At 37.4% G+C, this 19,518-nt stretch overlaps 1 protein-coding gene across 12 annotated transcripts in view; it reads right to left on the bottom strand.

The window, feature by feature from the left end:
• Positions 1 to 19,518, bottom strand: part of CLASP1 (cytoplasmic linker associated protein 1) — a 209,660-nt gene that overhangs the window by 49,891 nt on the left and 140,251 nt on the right. For 5 of the 12 annotated variants that reach the window (XM_067473460.1, XM_060774347.2, XM_060774414.2 and 2 more), the window contains 3 exons: positions 17,076 to 17,183; positions 10,841 to 10,903; positions 3,523 to 3,626 (listed from right to left, as the gene is read on the bottom strand). In XM_067473460.1, coding sequence (XP_067329561.1) covers positions 3,523 to 3,626; positions 10,841 to 10,903; positions 17,076 to 17,183 — 275 coding nt within the window. The remainder of the gene's footprint in view (positions 1 to 3,522; positions 3,627 to 10,840; positions 10,904 to 17,075; positions 17,184 to 19,518) is intronic. The other 7 variants (XM_067473470.1, XM_060774487.2, XM_060774469.2 and 4 more) reach the window with 2 other exon arrangements.

Here is a 19,518-nt window from a genome sequence, read left to right as displayed (position 1 = left end):
CCAATTACTCAAGAGAATGCAAGCTTTCGTACAATTCAGAAGGTGTCATTTGGTGTATTGCCAAAGGCTTTCATGGCTGGAATCAGTGGGTTGTTGTACGTTTTTTCTAGAGGCATTATCTCCTGACGTTTCGCCTGCATCTATGGCAAGCATCCTTAGAGATAGTGTCATTTGGCTTTCGCTGTTTTGGACTAAATTTGCTTTACGAACAGGCATGAGATGTATCACTAACTTCTTTAAAAGGAAGCTGCATCTCATAATTCACACAGACCAATGATGGCAGGGACACTCTTCAAATGAATAAAACTATGGACAAAACTGTATTTGTATTGATATGACAGCCTGAAATTGTCTTTGGACAAAACAATGCATCAGCCATAACACTACCTTTTCTTGATGGATCTTGAGTGCTGCAATTTATAGTCAATTATTCTCTGTGCAGATAGTTGTAACCAGTAAAGAGAGTTAAGATAGTAAGTTGCTAGTAAGCATTTGCTCAAATACTAACAAAGAGAAGCAAGTCATCTGAACCAAGACTATGCTTTGATGTAGCCTGAGACAAAACAGCAACCAATTCTTTATTCTGAGAGCCAAACACAATATAGATTTAGATAGTACACTTATGGCCAAACATTTCACTTAGAACTTCAGTGGCAGTGAAGCCTTTAACCAAATGCTGATTTGTTTCTGCATTAACAAGATACTAATACATAATCTGTATAACTTGATAGATGATAGTCTTGGCCATCTTCCTGTTCTACTTAATGAAGGAATGTGGATAATCCTATCATTACCACAAGGTGGCCTGATGAACAATATCTTCTCATCTGGTTATGTATCTCCTCTCTTCCAGAGCAAGAACCCTCTCATAATCTCAGCAGCAATATCCTTGTGTGGTTTTCAGATTTGGATATGTGGGTATGGGAGTTCTAAATCGTTTGGGAAATTAATAGCAAAAACAGAGAAAACAAAAAGGCAAAAGGACTGCTTCCGCTGGTATGAAGCCATGCAAGAGGTGCATGTGTAGCTTTTGCTCTTTGGGGATTTATCATGTGAAGTTCCAAATCATTTAGTACTCATGGATCTCTTGCTAGGAGATACACACGAAACAAATACCCAAATGAAACAAATGGAACAAATACTGTGCCCACCTCTACTATTTGCTCTCTCCTCTTTGTTTCTGCTCTCATTCTGATTGGTTGTTTAGAATGGATACTCTTTACTTCTGACTTCTGCTTTTCAATCTTTGTGTATGCTGTGTGTTTTGAGACCTCCCTCTGCGTGTGTGTCAGGAGAGATGTAGTGATTGGTGTTTTTTCCCTCTCTTTAAACCTTAGAAGGGATGGGTGTTAGAGTAGCTGAGACATACTTCTTTACTATGAAGAAATGTAGTTATTGTTTTCTGTAAATAAACCTTTTGTGATTTTAAAGATCAGAGTCTGCATCTTTGCCTGCCTGAGCTCTTAATTCTTTACAGCCACATCACACGGCACTTCATGCTTTGCTTGCTGTGAGTTGATTGCTCAACTTTAAGTATCCTGTTCGTATTTTGGATGCTCTGCTGATTTTTGGGTAGTTTTTCCCTAACAACAGTCATATCTTAGAAGAAATTTGACTTTGCCAATCTAGTCTTCAAAACCATTGCCATATGTATGATACAGTAACAACAGTTTAAAAGGGAAATCAAGGCTGGTGGGATCTAATAGCATCTCAGGTTCAGTGCAACACATGCCTGTCAGACATGCCCCTTTACACTCTAATTTAGACAAACAGGACATTCTCTATGCAAGAGAATAACAAACAGAAATCTGGTACTAGAAATAGCAACATCCAAAAACCATTTACAGAGAATTTCAACCTTCTCAAAAATACAACCTTTTACTTACATGTAACATTTCTTAAAAACAAAAGCAAAACAAAACAAAAGAAGACCAAAAGAGATGAATTGGAAAAATGATAAATTTCAATCCATTGGTATAGGTATGGACAGATATAACATTTCCTTGGTATACTACCATATACAGGTTCTCACAAATGCAATTTAACAAAAACATCTCTTCGGAGTATTCTGTCAGTCAGAGTAAACTGTTTGGTGTAAGCAGATTTATTGCTTTCACACCTTTATGCTATAACTATGTCTATGTCATTTTAAGCAATTCTTTGGATCACAATCTGTAGTTTTCTTATTATATTGTGTTTAGACTCCTACAACTATGTAACTACATTAAAATACCTAGGTTGTATATTGTACTTTGTTGGTGCACCTAAAAGAGATGAATATCAATGAAATCTTATGCTGAAATAAATCAATTAGATTCCTTCTTCCCATATTTATGGTACTGTAACTGTGTTATGTAGTGACAGGTGAACATGGCTAGTTACAGCATCACTTTTGCTTTCTGCTAACTGTTGATAGAAAAAGGTAGACAGGAAATAGCTAGGAAACATTAACTAGTATAGTGTTTGTCTTCTCAGTAGATGTACTGCCTTTTGATAGAATCAGTTTCAAGAATGCCAGATAACAGTGTTGAATGTTTAGGGTAATGGGAACATCAAGCTTCTAGCTTGTGGAAACTATTCCACTTCTTACTAAAAAGCTGAGATGCACAAAACAAAACTTGGTGCAAAAGATATTCGTTTAGAATGGAAGAATTTATAAACCTAGCAACTTGTTTATCATAAATGAACAGAGCTCTTTACACAAATCCATTTCTGGTTTTCCCAAGTCTTCTTCATCTCAGTGCTGTAATTTAGGACAAGGGAGGGGGATGAGAGGAAGTCATTTTGTTCCTGTTACTGTTAAAAAACCGGGAATCAGAATCCTGGATGATCTACTGTGACTCACTCAGAGCTGTGTCATTACATGTAGAGATTCCTTCTGTCTACCTTTATCCAACCACTCTGGAAATAACTCCCATGTTGTAAAAGAAGCAACTACAGTGTGAACACTTACATCTACAGCCTTCACCACCCTTTCTGGGGTATGGTAATGGGAAAAAAGAAAATTTTCCAAATTTGGAAATTTAATAACAGCAAATAGCGTTTAAGAGACTACATAACCCATACAGACAAATACACACAATACAGAGGTATATAAATTATAGGAATACAAACTATATATTCCTTGCATCTTATTCTTGGATAAAACCGGGTCAATTTATTGAACAAAAGCACCAGAGTAGTATTCTATTATTCAATGCTGTGCTAGCTTAAGTGATGTGAGATATCCAAATCAGTAGGAAAAAGGCATAAAACATGGCTATCTTGTAACTCTTCATCCATATGTGAGATTACAAGCACCTTAAGACCTTTTCCCAGATCTAAAATTCTCATTACTTCTGTCTCTTCTGCAGCATAGTAATCTTTATACACATATACATATGCTGAAATCCCAAGACATTTACACAGAATCACCCACACTGGCAGATTGAAAAGGAAAAAACAGAGAGAGGAGAATGTACGTACAGGAGGCAACTTTAAGCGACTTTCTGGAGTTGGTAGCATTTTGTGTTTTCCTCTTACCAGTGCATCTGCCACAGCAGCTTCCAGATCTGTGCTTGTACTGAGAACTCGCATCGCATTCATAGAGGCAGGCAACCTGCCTGGCTGTCCAAGCCCAAACCGGTCTGCACAAAAGACAATATTGAAAAGGCATAATTAAGAGAGCTCATGGTCTCTTGGAATATTAATAAGGCCGTTGGCCTTATTCATCGACAAAGACTGGGAGCTTTTCCGTGGCTTCAATTATTATTAGGCACTCTTTTTGTTGGTTACTAAGATGGGCGAACTTTAGGATTACAACAGAAAGTCAAAACACGATGTTCTGTTATAAAGCTCTGGTGCTAAACACAGCATTGGGCAGATCTTTGGCACGCTTTGTACTTTTCTACTGAGGATGGCAGAAGAGCTCTTTCATGGTGACTTTTAAATACTCTAATTCTTGAAAGAAGAGTATGTAAGCACTATGTAAAAGTTCAATGAAAACTTGCCAACAGTACTTTCTTAATTTGTTGGGGAGGGGGAGTTTTGCAGTCTTTAATTTTTGTGAATAATTTCAGAACCTGCACCTGAATAGTTCTAACTGTTCTGACAATGGTCTGCCAGTCAATCTGGAGCAGAACCCACTTCTAAGCCCAAGACAATTAAGAGGGTTTTAGCAACTGACTGAGGGGGAAAATAGTTAAAGACTCAATTTTTGTTGTCCATAAAACATTTTGAGGGCAACTCTTTCTTTTTGTACAGAGTTAGGATTTTACAAATCAACATAGATTATAAACTATCATGGGGTTTTTGGTTTTAAAATTAAACCCAAAAAAATACAGCTGGGAGAAAAAAATTTGCAACTACCACCACCAGAAACCAATTATACTGATAGGAGCAAATTAAGGATCCCTCCTCCAACCTTTTCTGGAATAGAAGACATTTTGGCCTGAAGACTGGCAGCCTCAATAGTAGTACTAGCGGATACTCACCCACTACTCGGTACCCAAGAAAGCTACCACAGTTCATTAAATTTCAGCAGCTTATTTGGTACCAAGAGAATATTCACTTGTGACACATAGCCACTAATAGGTTCTAGCACAGAGGGAAGCTGCCAGAATTGATATTAACAAATGTGGATATTTGGAATTAGCCTTTCATTTTTAACTTTTTTTTGCATAAACAATTGTAGTTTTCAAAGCATGAAGTCTTAGATATACATTTCTATTGTAGAATAGTATCATTTTTCATAGCATGTCATACATGGATTGGTTTATTCATTGCAGATTTGTTCAATCATATCTCTGAATATACAGTTGTCCCAGAAAATTGTTCAAAACAAAGGATGTTGTCTTTTTTCCTCTATAATTGCCATCTCTCCCCACCAATTAAGTTTCAAATGTATTATCTAGTTATGGGTTTTAGTTACCATTTCGCTTTTGTATCTTACCAGCAGGTAACCTGGGGGACTGGGGAGAAGGGAACAGTGCTTAAGGAACAACCAGAATTTCAATTTTTAAATAGAAGCAACCTTCCCATAGAAGCACGTACCCTAATTCAGCTCTAAATGTGGATAATTTATTTACAACTGACTCTGGGTAGCAAATAGCAATGCACAGCAAAAGAATTAACCAGCTAGTTCAGCAAACCCAGTCAGCATAATGAAACAGAGAATATTTGAGGCGATTCACTATTATCTTCACTTTCCAATGGAACAGCTTCAACCAACAATGTGGGGGTGAAGCAGTGCCCATCCTTCTTTGCACCCCCAATCCCCCAAAATGGACCCTGAAGGTTAAGGGAGAGTGAGAATCCCATTCTGTGAAACAACATTCACTTTCATGGATGTTGAATTTTGTCCACTGATCTGTAGAATACTGCTTCATTGCACAAATCTCTTTTGCTAAATTAGGGAAATTATTTGTTGTATGTTGTGTATTATGATAGTAAGTAGTAAGTGAATTATTTATGAATTACTATTTATTATAGTATTTGATGAGTGAATTATTAACTATTGTTTTTTCCCTGTTAAAAAAGGCAAACTGCAAATATTTAAGGGTAAATTTGTTTAAAGTATGTTAATGAATGCACATGAATTCTTAATAAGATTGATTAAAATGATAAATTCAACAAGTGATACAGCAATTAAGAAATAGAACAAGTTGATTGGGAAATTGCATTTGACAATTCTATGAACTGCTTTTAAGACTTTGCAGTTTTCATTCAGACAATAATTGCGCTCAGTTTCAACGCTTCCACTTAGGTTCACATTAAGGAAACCAAACTTATATCAACTATGACAAAAGAAAAGAATCATTGTTAAATAGAAAGACAGCAAAACCAATAATTTCAAAGCATCAGGACAATGTTGCATACAGAATTTTCTATTTTCAAATGTTTTTACCAAGATCAGACATTTTAAATTTACAACAAGCACATTTTCTAAAACTAAAATATGCTACATGCGAAAATCAATTTTTTTGAAAATAAAATGTTGCTTCCAAAAGTAAAGGATTGATGATGATTACAAAGAAATAAAAATGCACATGTTGATACTATACTATCCCCCCTTTTTAATGCATCAAGATGTTGAAGCAGGGCAAAGCAATGCTTGTTCTAAATATCTCTTTTGCTCCAAGTCAAATGTTTGGTGAAAGATGATGACAGACAAAATGCAAAAAGCCAAATGCTATTGTATGTAGATTTGTATAATTCTACCACAGCATCTTAAAGAATACAATCTGAAAGGTATGAACCGTACTTTGTTAATGTTCTCTGTCCAATTGAACTATTTAAGCAGGTGCATTTGGAGAAGCTACAAACTATAGGATAGGTGCACTGTTTATGTCTATAAACATGGCCTTGTTTTGATGGCAATGGTCAGTCTCAGTGAAAGCAGATTTTCACCCTTACCAGTTTTAAAAAGAAGGCAATAGTAAAGCATTGAAACAAACTGTGAATTTTCCTTTCCTGTCTGCTGTGAAGAAAATATCCAAAAAGATGTGTTTAGGCCCCCTTCCACCTCAGGAAAGCAGGTATCATATGGCCAAGAGTTTTGATCCAAGTATGATGACCTTTTGCTCCTCCTCATGTCTCTGTTAATGATAGATAACACAAGAAGCATAGAAGAGGACAGGTGCAATTGTACACAAACAGTAGTACAATTGTTTGTACTACTGTTTCCTTCTAGTAAGTAAACATACTGCATTTCCTTCTAGTAAGTAAACATACTGCATTTACTGCATACTGGCAGGAATTTGGTTTCCATACCGTAGTAGCTGGGCCTAGTGTGTCTTCTACAGTGTGGTCTTCATGGCTTAGCTGAACAGATTAAAAAAGAAACAAATAATATAGTTCTATCCAGATGAAGGAATGGACAAAGGGAAAGAGCAGAATTACCACAACTAGACCAAAATTTGCCATGTGACCCTTGCCTTCTTTGACAGTAGGAAGGCGTAAACTTATCATTTTGGATGTCTTCTTCCAACAGACAGAGATGTATATAGAATATCATTATGCTGTTGTTGCAATGAAGAGAATAAAACAACTTTTGGAATATTTTGTTTGCCCATGGGCATGTTATCCTTCCCATGGCACACAGTAAGTTACTGTAACTGTATCAAGCAGCTGGCCTTACATACATGCATGATAAATTGACCTCAGAATTCCATATGTAATCTAATTTAATGATGGGTGAAAGCAGCTGATTCTGAACAAACAAAACAGTTATCCAGGATGAAATGTGCAACTCAATTTGCTCCAGAAACTGTATATGGAAGAAGAATCTAAGCAACCACTATCTTGATCTGACACATTCAAAAGAAATCTCTGTTGTACAGTAGTGAACAATTATTTTACCATAATTGAAAGAAATCATAGTATTCCAATAAAAGGAATACTTACATAATCTCGTAAAGGGTGAAAATCTAGCTCCAGCTGAAATGATTAAGAGTGACCAAAAGGACCAGAATTGCTCTGGCTGCCATTTCTTTTCAAGTAAATTTAAGAATGCATTAGGAAAGGGAAGACAGCTTTTCAAAGATGCGAATGATCAGAATGGCAAAATAAATCAAGTTGTAAGCCTTTGAAGTACCCAGTGGGAATAACTAAATTAAATCACATTATGTGCGGTCCGGCATGCAACTGTATGATCCACTTTAGTACAAAGGCAGAAGCTATGAGAGGTGATGAAATGATATAGCTCTGTATTGAATCTGTGCTTTCCCATTCCTGTCTCCAAAAGACTTTACTGATTAATGCAGATACGAGAGAGATCTACAGAAGTCTCCAACACCTTTCAGAAGAATCCAAAGTGTCTAAACCGGCAAAGAACAACTAAAGCTCCAAAAGTTATATCCAAAAGTTACTATAGCAGGGACTTTCATATGTTGCTCTGATTACAGTACCAAAAATGAAGATCAGTCTTGTTCAACATCTTTGCAACCTGCTCTGTTGTCTGGAACTGGAGAAGTTTGTGGCATTATGCATCTCAGCTAAACTTGGCTTTCTGAGGTAAACTTCCTAGCAATTTGAAAACAATTTCCTTTGAGCATTATGGTACTGCAGTGGCTTCCAGAGTATTCAGTCATGGGAGGAAGCAAATTGCAAAGCTCATTGATGTGTTTCTGATGAATACTAGCATTACATAAAAGAGCCTACAATCTATCTAGGACAAACATTTCATGACGGCTTATTGTAGTGCTTGTTCTCATACTTATTACAATCTATGGTCATCAAAAACTTAATTCAATGGGTGCATTTTAAAAATTAACAGGGCGAGTTCCATGTTTACAATATCATGTGCTTTTTTAAAAAAATTCATGTATCTATATGAGCAGCTTTAGCATCTTAGAGATGCATGTCTGTTCATGTACTGCCCTTACGTGCTAAGTTTAAGTAAATAGACATTGGTATTATTGTTTAACACACGGGTGGCAGTTTCCGATCCTGGTTAGAACCCTTATGCACTTCTGAGTATTCCTTGCTTAAGTAAATTCTATGAAATATATATGGCTGCCATAAGTCAACAGGCAACTTGAGGGTGCATACATACACACATATACAACCAGTTTCCTATTTAAACTGGGCCTTAGAAGATGTTTTCCACCTGTTTATAACTGTATCGTACTTCTGGCAGTAAAAAGAGAGATATAGAGGTAAGATATGGAAGATGAGTGAGGAAGTGAAGCAGAGTGGGAGGTGATTGATAGCTAGTGCAGGTGGGACTGGGCTACTTGGGTTGGAATTTTTTAAACAACATGTTGGCTTTAGGTGTGCAGTCTTAGCAATGAGAGACAACAGTCATTTTGTTGTGCTATATACAGGGATCAGTCTTCCATTATCCATGTTTCTTAATCTGGCAGTCACTGGACACCCTAAAATATGAGGTGAATGGCACAACTTTATTGCTTCAGAAATAGCTCAACCACACTCTGCACCTCCTCTTTTACTCAAACTAAAGTTCTTTTCAAAAGTTAGAAGCATTAAAAAAGCAAAGCTTTTATTTGGGGTTGGTTCTGCACATACTGTGGACCCTTAGTTTCTGCTGGAGTTTGGCTTCAGGACTATCCATGGATGTTCAAGTCCCATTACTGTGTATGCAATGGCATAGTAAAATATCAAATAATTCAAAAAAGTGTCAGAAAGAGACTGAGAATGTGGGAAATGATGGGGGGTTATAGCAGCGTATGCCTATACATCAGAATAATATTCAACACACAATAAAATCAAGGTTTGGTTTTTAGAAAAATGTTCCCAAATATTTTCAAGCCAGGGTTGGCTGAATCTGTGGATGCAGAAAATGTGGATATAGAGGGATAAAAGGTAAAGGTTTCCCCTTGAAATTTAAGTCTAGTTGTGTCCGACTCTGGGGGGTGGTGCTCATCTCCATTGCTAAGCCAAAGATCCAGCATTGTCCGTAGACCCCTCCAAAGTCATGTGGCCAGCATGACTGCATGAAGTGCTTTTACCTTCCTGCCAGAGTGGTGCCTATTGATATACTCACATTTGCATGTTTTTGAACTGCTAGGTTGGGGCTAACAGCAGGAGCTCACCCCATTCCCTGGATTCGACCTTTCAGCCAGCAAGTTCAGCAGCTCAGTGGTTTAATCCACTATGCTATCAGGAGGCCCTTTAAAGGGATAACTGTAGTATAATGCTACCTCTAACTTTATTCTCTGTTATGTGTTACAAAAAACTAGGCCCTAATGGTTGGATAAATGTAGAATATCGTTGGTATCAACTGGATTTTTAAAACTCCTTATCTTTAAATGTAGCAGTGCATTTAGTTCCAGTTTCTAGAGCTCATGTTCAGTTTATGCCATCCCAGGTAAATTCTCAATTACTCAGATTGTAAATCAAATCATGTTACGAATAAACACCTATCTTGTTTAAGAAGCAAGTATACATATTTTAGGACCCAGTCTGTTAATATGAAACAGTAATGGTTTTAATTTATATCTCTCCATAAGAAATGAGTTGTATGGTTAGAGAAGACTCGTTTTGCAAATAAGCAGAAGACTGCACATAACGCTACATCAGATTCTACATGTATGAACAAAAGAAGACCAAATAAAGGTCTGGGTTTACATGGTCTCCACTCTCTTCTTCACCTCTCCCATTGCCAGGAGGTGTAAATTAAGATTCAGTTTCACTTTCCTCTATTACTGGATTACCATGCCACATACAGAAACAGAAATTTTGGTTTAAAATCAACTTTCAATAATATAGAAGTTAGGCTGGATTGTGTCACAGGTTTTTAAAACACAACTACATAGTTTGTTTAAAACTACGATTCTGGGTTCACATGGAATAATCTAGAAATTGGCTACACTGGAAGACATGTCTGGATTGGAAGAGATAAGATGGAAGGAGAAGAACTTGAGTCTGGCATTATCTCCTCAAACACACAGCACTGAACTATGCTGCAGCATTTCACAAGAATGTAGTCAGTGAAATACTAAAATTGGAAACTACTGCTGAATGCTGAATACCATCATTATTGGTAATAGCCAACTCTGCCACTTATTGAACGTCAGAGATGTTCAGTCACTATGGCTGCTTTTGAGTGGCATGTGCAAAGACACCAGTATCAACATACTTAACAGAGAAGGAAGTATACCACAGAGCCCTGACTAGCCATTTTAACATTGTTTCCTCTCTGGGAATAGCACAAGCAAGAAAAATTAAAAACACTCAAAATGTAGAATGACAAAAGCATGTTGAAACAAACAGAAGAGAAATCCTATTGGGGAACGACGACATGCGAAGCACTGAGTGATGTTTGTGAAAGCACATGTTAAAATGGCAATAAAAAGAGACGATATTAAGAAGCAGATTCATGCAGTTAACACTTGTTCACCTGACTGCCCAACAGACTCAGCAGTGGAGAGAGCACTAGTGGACCTGGAATGACGTCGAGAGGCTGCAAGTAGAAGGAATGGCAACACCCACAGAATTAACACACGTGTACTTGAGACAAAGAAAAAAAGAAAACACGCCACAATCCAAAGTGGATGCACATGATTTAATACCGACACTGGTGTTACACAGTGAAAGGAAATGGCATTGCATATGAATGAATATAGAGATCAAGTGCAAGCCCCATGGAAGCACCAACACCAGTTTGTCCTCCATCCCTCTGCCACCCCGCTCCCAACAATAAAACACAATGCATGAAAAACAAAAGAAATCTTTTGAAGGATTTCCAGGTTTATGCAGCCTGGCCAAGATCAGCAAGCAGAAATCACCTGCCAGATCCAGGGCAATTGCCATGAGAACATGAAATGATGAATTCAGCAGCAACAGGATTTAGATGTGATCAATCCAAATCCCATGGTAGCGCTACAATGAATAATTAGAAACTGTGCTTGTAGGTACAAAACCTCAGACTTCTCATTTACAGATGCAAACCCATGGGCAATAAAAAGGCAATTTGTAGTCAGCTATCAAAATGCAGAAAATTGTTAAGACAATAAAAGCAAACAACTTTCTCCACATACATTTGCTTCATACATTATATTTACCCACTGACCCACAAAACATACCAAAATTTATTACACTTTCACCATCAATTTGAGCATAAATACTTTGCCACCAATTCAAAACACTGGTCCATTGCATCCAATGCCATCAACCTTAATTGGCAGCTGCAGTACCAGGCTCCGGAAATGTCTTTTCCACACTTGACAGCTGGGATATATTAATTATAGATATCATGGACTGAATCAGGGTCCTACTAGTTCAGTCCAATCTAAGTAGGGCACCATTTCATATATCCATATGGCCCAAACAACTTACACATACAATTCTAATATGGAAAAAAGTGGATTTGAATTAATGGGAGAGTTGGACTTCTAATGTTTGATAACATATATTTGCTAAATATGGAGCAACCTATAATTAATATTAATAGTTTGGTAAAACTGAGTAACAGAAAACCTAAGTGATTTAGAACTGACAACTAGCTACTTAAATAAAATCTTATGCACAGGCACCGAATAAGTTGTCTAACAAAAATAATTTCTCAGAGTACTGGAAACTCCGAGAGCTCACTTTTTATTTAACTCAAATCAGATTCCTATCAGAGACTATGATATTGTTGAGTCTGTAATACGGTTACAGGATATGCTGAAACACATTCCTATAGTAAGATTGCCTCAAAATTGCTAGATGCTTGTCTAGGCTTAACTAATGAATGGCAGTAATATGCAAGTTTCACACACACACACACACACTCCGAACCATAGGGAATAATGAGACCAATAAATGTCTTGAATCAAAAAAGTTTTAGATCAAAAATACAATAATATTTAGAAACATTTTACAATATATTCCACTACATATTTATTTTCCCTGGTGTGAATCTAATGCAATAATTCTCTCTGCACTATCTCCCAGTATGTTATTGTTTTTTGCTTACATTCGTTGACAACCACTATAGTAAATATGCTGCAGCTGATCATATAACGAAAAGATAAACTAATTTCTTTGCTACAGACTGCTAGAAATCCATTAATTTCAGGGAAAGGCATTTGGTCAGAGTAGACTTACCTTAAGATCTAAGTCAATGAAATAGTTATATGGTAATGATACACTCTCTGATGGCAGATGAATGCCACACACCATGCCAAATTACTAAAGGAAGTATTTATCCTCAGGCAAACATATTTATGCAAGCCAGTATTATCCAGAGAAAAGCAAACATGGATGGAAAAGGTGTTATTCTTTTTTTAATCCACAGAGGTTGCATATACAACATAGGCTTGTCATTTAAAAATATTATTAACATATTTTTGGAGGCTGAATTTAGGAAAATGCAATAAAAATTTAATACCATACAACTCTTTAACACATTCAGGATTTTTATCAATTCAGTTGTTATTCGGTTTTGACTATGTGCAGGAGATGATGTTCCAATGCAATTTCTTTTAGTGTTTTTGAAAGTATATTAGAAGACTTTAACCCCTTTGTGTTTACTCTTTACTCCTCAAAGAAATCTTAGTCACATATTACTAAATAGAAATCTTAATCACATACTACTTAAGAAAAAGTAGGCCTAGTTTCCCACCTGAATGAATACAAATACATGCGCTCTCTTCTCTCCGATATAAATATCTAATTTCACTTTTCCTTTAAAGATGAGTCAAAAACTTTGTAAAAAACGAATAAGTAGGAATATGTATAACAATTGTTCGCTTTCTTTAAATTTACCACTGTAAAGTACTAAGAACTGTGCATAACTTTTACATGCAAGTGCAGTCGTACACCTTATTCCTATTTTCAAAACCATTTGCATTTAAGTGAATCATTATACACCTGAGAAGAAAGTCATAAATAGCTAGTTCCATGTGTTAGGGAATGTCAGATTCATATAAAAACGCCTTCAAACTTTGTTGTTGCCTTGCTTATAAGAAGGAACTGAATCATGAATAAGGAAATGTATTTGAGTGACTGAAAAATATTGTGGGAAAGAAAAACTTCCCCTCTCATTTGCAAGGTTGAATAGTACTTACTGTAAATATAAATTTACATTTCCATGGCTGCAGAAAAAAATCTGTTTGAAAAACGGATGAACCACACTACAATAGTGGTAGAAAAAAGCACCACCACATGCTTAAGCCATCAGTAGGCAAAGTGCCCCCTCCCCTGGACCACATGAAGTTTTCAAATGTTTTGCTTCAAATACACTTTAGGGGGTGTGGAGGCATTTTTGCCATTTTGGGCCCAGAAGAGGCTTTAAAAAACCCCATGAATTGAGTTCCAGGTCATGTCCTGCCGTAAAATGTCTAGAAAAAAGTTAGGCATTAACCTATTTCTCCACGCTTGTGCGATTCAGAGCTAATCTTCCTTCCCCAACACAATGAAGAAAGTGTCCCTACCTTCAAAGATCACCATAAAGTAGTGATGAAAGGCTGAGAGAATCTGTTAGGATGAAGAAGGTTTATAGCCTCCAAATGAAACTGAGATGTTAGGGTTTGCATTTTCGGTCAGGTGTTCTCAAAACTTTCCAAGATTATCCTCCAGGCCAACCAATGATACCACTGGTGGAGCAATAATTTAGATGGAATAAACGTTTCTATAACAAGTACTTGGGATTTATTTTTCCTCAATCCCCACATCCTATGAAAAGAGTAATGTATCCTTTTCTACTGACTGCCTGCTGCTAGTGATCAAATCCTTTTGCAAATGTTAGTAGAAACCCCAAAAATTAGTGGTTGTCCAAATCTCATTCCTTTTACTTTCTAACTTACCATCAATATAACAACACAATGCCTATGAAAATACAAATATAATTTAAAAAGTGGGATTTTTGTTTATTTACCAGTAAATTCCAGTTTCTTTTATAGACTGCTTAGCAGTGAGGATGCAGAAAAAAAGATCGAAAGCCACTGGTCATTCTGGGCATCCCAAATGTTGCTAGGCCAGTGTCGGTGGGCCATTCAATAACCTATAATTTTGTTCAACGCCTCAAAACACTCAGTACTCAGATTTATAACAGGAGCTGCAAATTTCCTTTTGTTACTATTGTTGTTAACTTGGAAAGGTGGCAAAAACAAATGTAAAGTTAACTGCACATATTTTTGACTTTTTCAAATGCATATGACTAACTGCACATATTCTTGACTATTCCAACATCTTTCTACAAATCGCTATTTGGGAATAAAGTGAAAGAACTGCAAAAAAGCAGAGCATCTAAAATGCACTATGTACCCAATTTAAAGAGGAAATATGAAAGCGAGAAAATGCTTATTGCAAGCTATTATGGATAATGTCCCCTTTCTTGTACCCATCAACTGACCTGATTTGGCAGTGACAACCTTGATTAAGCCTCTGGCATCCCACTTTGATCTACTACTTCTCAAATGTCTTAGTTTCTCTCTTCCTCTTCCCACTTTCCATCTTTGTCTCCAACTTCACTTGATGTCAACTGAGATCACAGTGCAAATAGAGTCTGTGCTCAATTCACCCAGCATAATCTTGCCCTTCCCATCAGACTCAGGTAAAAATGCCCACTGTATCTATTGCTGTTTCTCCACATATCTCTGCAGCAGAATTTAAGATTGAGGCATGAGGGGAGGCAATACACAGACAACCCCAAACCATTCTCTTTCTGTGGTGAAAAGCTAGCCATAGAAGGAAAAAGTAGGCCAGAGAAAGGGAATGATGAAGAAAAAGCTACTCTCATTAAAGCTCCCATCTCCGAGATCAAGAAAAGTACAGCTTACTCAGGGCAAGTCTGGAATAAGACTGATATGAGTTGCTTTCAATGCAGCTACAAACTTCAACAGCCATAACATATTATTTAGTGTATACTTAATCTATTTTACATTCTTATGTTAAGTGCATGATACAAAGGCATTTCGTCCAGAACTGAAAAGGGAACAGTACCAGCAGCATCCTTTATCTTCTATGGCATGGTTAGGCTGACATTATATTGGCATAATGGACTTTTAAAAACCCTTCTGGTGGACGGTTCATTCTCAGGATCAATACAGTTATATCTTAAGCCATAAGAGATCCCTGAGTATGCATTCTTGCTTAATAACCTTCAATCATCTTGACCATTCCAGAGGGGTTATAAAAAGAGAGCGAAAACCCAGAGTAGACTAAGTAAGATTGGTGTCACATTCTTTCTGATTTATTGAACATGGATCTCATTTACTGTCTATTTCTACATTTGTACACATGTCAAGTGCAAAAGGAATGCTTCCATTTTGATCATTGTGTTTTCCTGGTGTTCTAACACGGCTGAAGCAAGAAAAAAAAATGGAATAAATTGCTCAATGTCTGGATTGGTGACTGGAGGGAGCTATCCATATGTGCCTTGCTTTGTGCCTTCTAACAGAAAGAGTGGCAAGAATGGTTAAATAAATGGCCACTTACAAGCTCCTTGGCATCTCTGCCCTCCTCCCAGTTCCTCAATTTCCCACAGCAAAATTCAATCATGTTTTCCACACAGTGTTATTTCATCAGCATTACGAAAAGCCAGCCTATGCAGACATTATACAAAGCAAGGCATTCTATAAGGCAGCTTCATGTTCATGAGATTTTTTTTCCTCCACTCTGAAAGTTAAAGAGGTGCTGAGCACATGCTGCTGGAATACTGACTGCAGGCTTTATGTTATGAAGCTTTTTCTTTAAAATATATATATCATTTGTGATATGTTTAAAAAAAATCTACAAGTAAAAACTATACAAACAGTGCTGCCTCTGTCTGCACATTGCTCCAATTGGAGTTTAAAATGCCTTATATCACACTTCAAACTAGTAACTGGGATTTACAGCCAGCTAAGAATCTTATACAGAATTACACTCGTGCCTTTCATAGTATTAGGATGCTCAGACTGGAGGAAAAGTTCCTTCATAATATGTCATGCAACTACTTGATCAACAATACATAAAGAAGCATAACATATAAAAAGCATGGTTTCATGTTATTGGTTTGGAAGGCTAAGTTCTCCTCAGACAAAGGTAGCAGAACCAGGTTTGTAAAAGAAGGTGTGACTGTGAAACCTCTGTGCTGTGAAACTAGGATGCATATATTGTGCTATAGGAATTGAAATGACAACTTGTATAATAGGGGACCTTTTACTGTAATTAGACAGCAGTAAACAGCTAGCCTGGCATAATAGCTGTGATATGGCATGCATTCAAGCGACAGGCTACGGTGCAAAGTTTAAAAAGGTTACAGGCACACTGCTCAAATCCCTTCCTTCCTGGGCAAACTTTTACGTCATTAGATTGGAAAGTATTTTATGGTAACACCACTCTTTTTTCCAAGGATGCAAGCAATCTGCTTTCAAAATGGTTGTATTTGCCAAAACCAATGTGATTTAGATGCTCCTGCAAAATTTGGATGCTATAAAAAAGGGTTTTATCCTAATAGGCCTTCATAGTAAAGGAAAGCAGGATTTCAGCATGCAAAAAGGAACAGGCGAAATACAGGGATCCAAAAGGGGAAGTGTACTAGAAGACAAATAGGAGGAGAGAGAGAGGACAGAAAACAAGCTCATTTCAGCGAGTGATGCCTTGACTAAGCAACAAGAGAGAAGAGGGAAGGGCCCCTAGAAGCTGCGGTGCCTCCTTGTACTCACCCAGTGGAGGGAAACCCCGAGCAGGGCTTGTATCCCGGCTGCTCTCACGGCTGGTATCGCGGCTGCACCCCTGACTCACGCTGGGTCGGGGGATACGGCTGCTCCGTGCTACCATGCAGCATGGATGGTTTCAGAGAAGGTGAACACAAGTTTAATGAGGAGACAAAGCTCAGACAGGAAAGTCACATTCATGGTCATTACTGACATTAGTAAGAAGTACTGGCGGCAGTCACTCTCTCTGGCTCCTGGCCTGGCCCAAACCAAGGGCAATGCATGCCAAGCTGAACTTTTTGATAAAGCACACCTGAGTGGTCTGCTTGGCAAACAGTCCCAGCTAGAATATTGCTAAAGGGACAGAAGATCTTAGTTGGAAAGACAGGGTTAGAGGAATACATATTTAAAAAGCATGCCAATCTACTGAGGTGGAAAGAAGCATCGTGGGAAAGCTATATACGTTGGGGAGATAGGTGAAATATCTTCAGTAGACATACAGCACTACGAAAAACCACTTTCATATCTGAAGGTTATCTATCCCCAGTGCTTACATTTCCATCATTCATAGTAAGAATATACTTAAAGTTTCTCTCCTCTGTGAACTCCATTTTCAACAAGGTTTATTTGCCTACCCAAACCCAAGTCAGAAACTATTCCACTGTAATATTCTTCTATGGACCAGAGCACCTAAGAGTTATACTACAATACAATATACTACTAGTCTGTTATACTACAATACAATTCAAGAGTTTCAGGATCATGCAGTCTATTTTAGCAAGCCATCCTAAACCTTTCCATGTAGCCTTCTATCCATGTAGTTTGTGTCACCTGCCACAAACTGAATAAGCATTTTGTTTACATTCAGTTCTTTCCTCTTTATCCCTCACTTCAAGTTGTCCTGTCTCTATTTTGGACTGTTAGCTAGGCATAGGCCTAGCTGTTTCATGTTACACTGCAAAGCATTGTGTATGCTATGCTCCTGAATGCATAAATAATAAAAAGGATGGAAATAAAGTTTGATTTTTAACTTTTAAACAGATTTCTAGAGAAAACAAATGCCTCAAACTGCCATTGGTGTGTTTCTATGAATAAATAAACACATAAATAAAAGGGTAACTCCAAGTGTATATTTAGCAGTGCAGTTTAAAACTATTATATGCAATAACTGTATTTACTGGTATATAAACTGCCATCGAATGTAAAGCACACCTCAATTTTGAAGGTGTGAAATACAAAAAAGGGGATTTGGTGGGTTTAGATGCTCGATTCTAATGCGCAAATCGAATGCAAGCCTCAATTTTAACAATGTCATTTAGCCAAAAAAGCAACAAGTGAGCATTTAACTTGAGTAAATGTGGTAACAAGGAGTTGAACTGGACTGAAGATGAGTATTAAACACCTAATGTGTCATTTCCTTATACAAGCCCATTCTCACAAACCACCTGCACTTGTGATAAAGATAACAGGAATAGGACTGTGCGTATAATACATTGCCATGAAAGAGGAAGCAGAAATCTAAGAATCAAGGTTATGTTCACACATAATGCTAAAAAGGAGACCTGATTTACAGTGAATAAGGAATATGTTGTTACATGTACATATTCACCCTCCCACTTCGTTCTTTCATTCACACAAGCATGCAAAACTAACCAACTGGAAATCCTGGCTTGTGGCTCTCAAATAAATCAGGTTGATAAGTCAACTAGAAACCAGGGGTGTCTTAACTTGACTGCACAATGTATTTTTCTGAGTTCTCTGACTAACAAGACAATGAGTAAATTTGAGGCTGTGATGACTTTGCTGGTCATGACTTCATGCTTGCACTAGGCATTTTTAAATGTATATACATATATGTTTAGTACCGATTTCCTCATCCCTATACTGCCTTGCTTCTTTGTACTGTGAGGAGTGCCTCTCAGAGGTCCTACAACGGTTCCTCTTTCCATCCCATTCTACATCCTCCAATTGGATCAGGTCAAATATGCTCATTCAGATTTTAATCTCTTAAGCTTTGACATTCTACCCTGTAACTTGAGCTCTGATGGAATACTTCTTTCTCCAATCCCACCTGCCTTTCTAGTTCCTCTCTTATCTGATGCCTCCCGAAGCCCTGGTGATTAAGAACTGTTTATCCAGAGAACTCCCATTTCATCCTGGCACCATGTTCACACTGAAAACTTGTAAATGGTAACTTCTACCTTCAAAAAAGATTTCCCAGGTCTATCACATTCTGCAAGAAAGCAGACACCCTATGGGCGGGTATCATAAACATCTTCATTTCAGGAAACCTGTTCAAAACGCATCAGTGGCATTCATAAACGTAGATTTCTTGGAGGGAAATTGCTCCAGAACAAGTTGAATTGGTAACTTTACAGCAGCATAAACACAGACAACCGTTTTTAAAGGAAAAGTAAAGGAGAAAACTATGATATGATTAGGGAAGAAAATG

This window comes from Anolis sagrei, chromosome 1, assembly GCF_037176765.1.
Source record: "Anolis sagrei isolate rAnoSag1 chromosome 1, rAnoSag1.mat, whole genome shotgun sequence".
Lineage (NCBI taxonomy): Eukaryota > Metazoa > Chordata > Lepidosauria > Squamata > Dactyloidae > Anolis > Anolis sagrei.
This window is presented reverse-complemented; position numbering and strand designations above follow the sequence as displayed.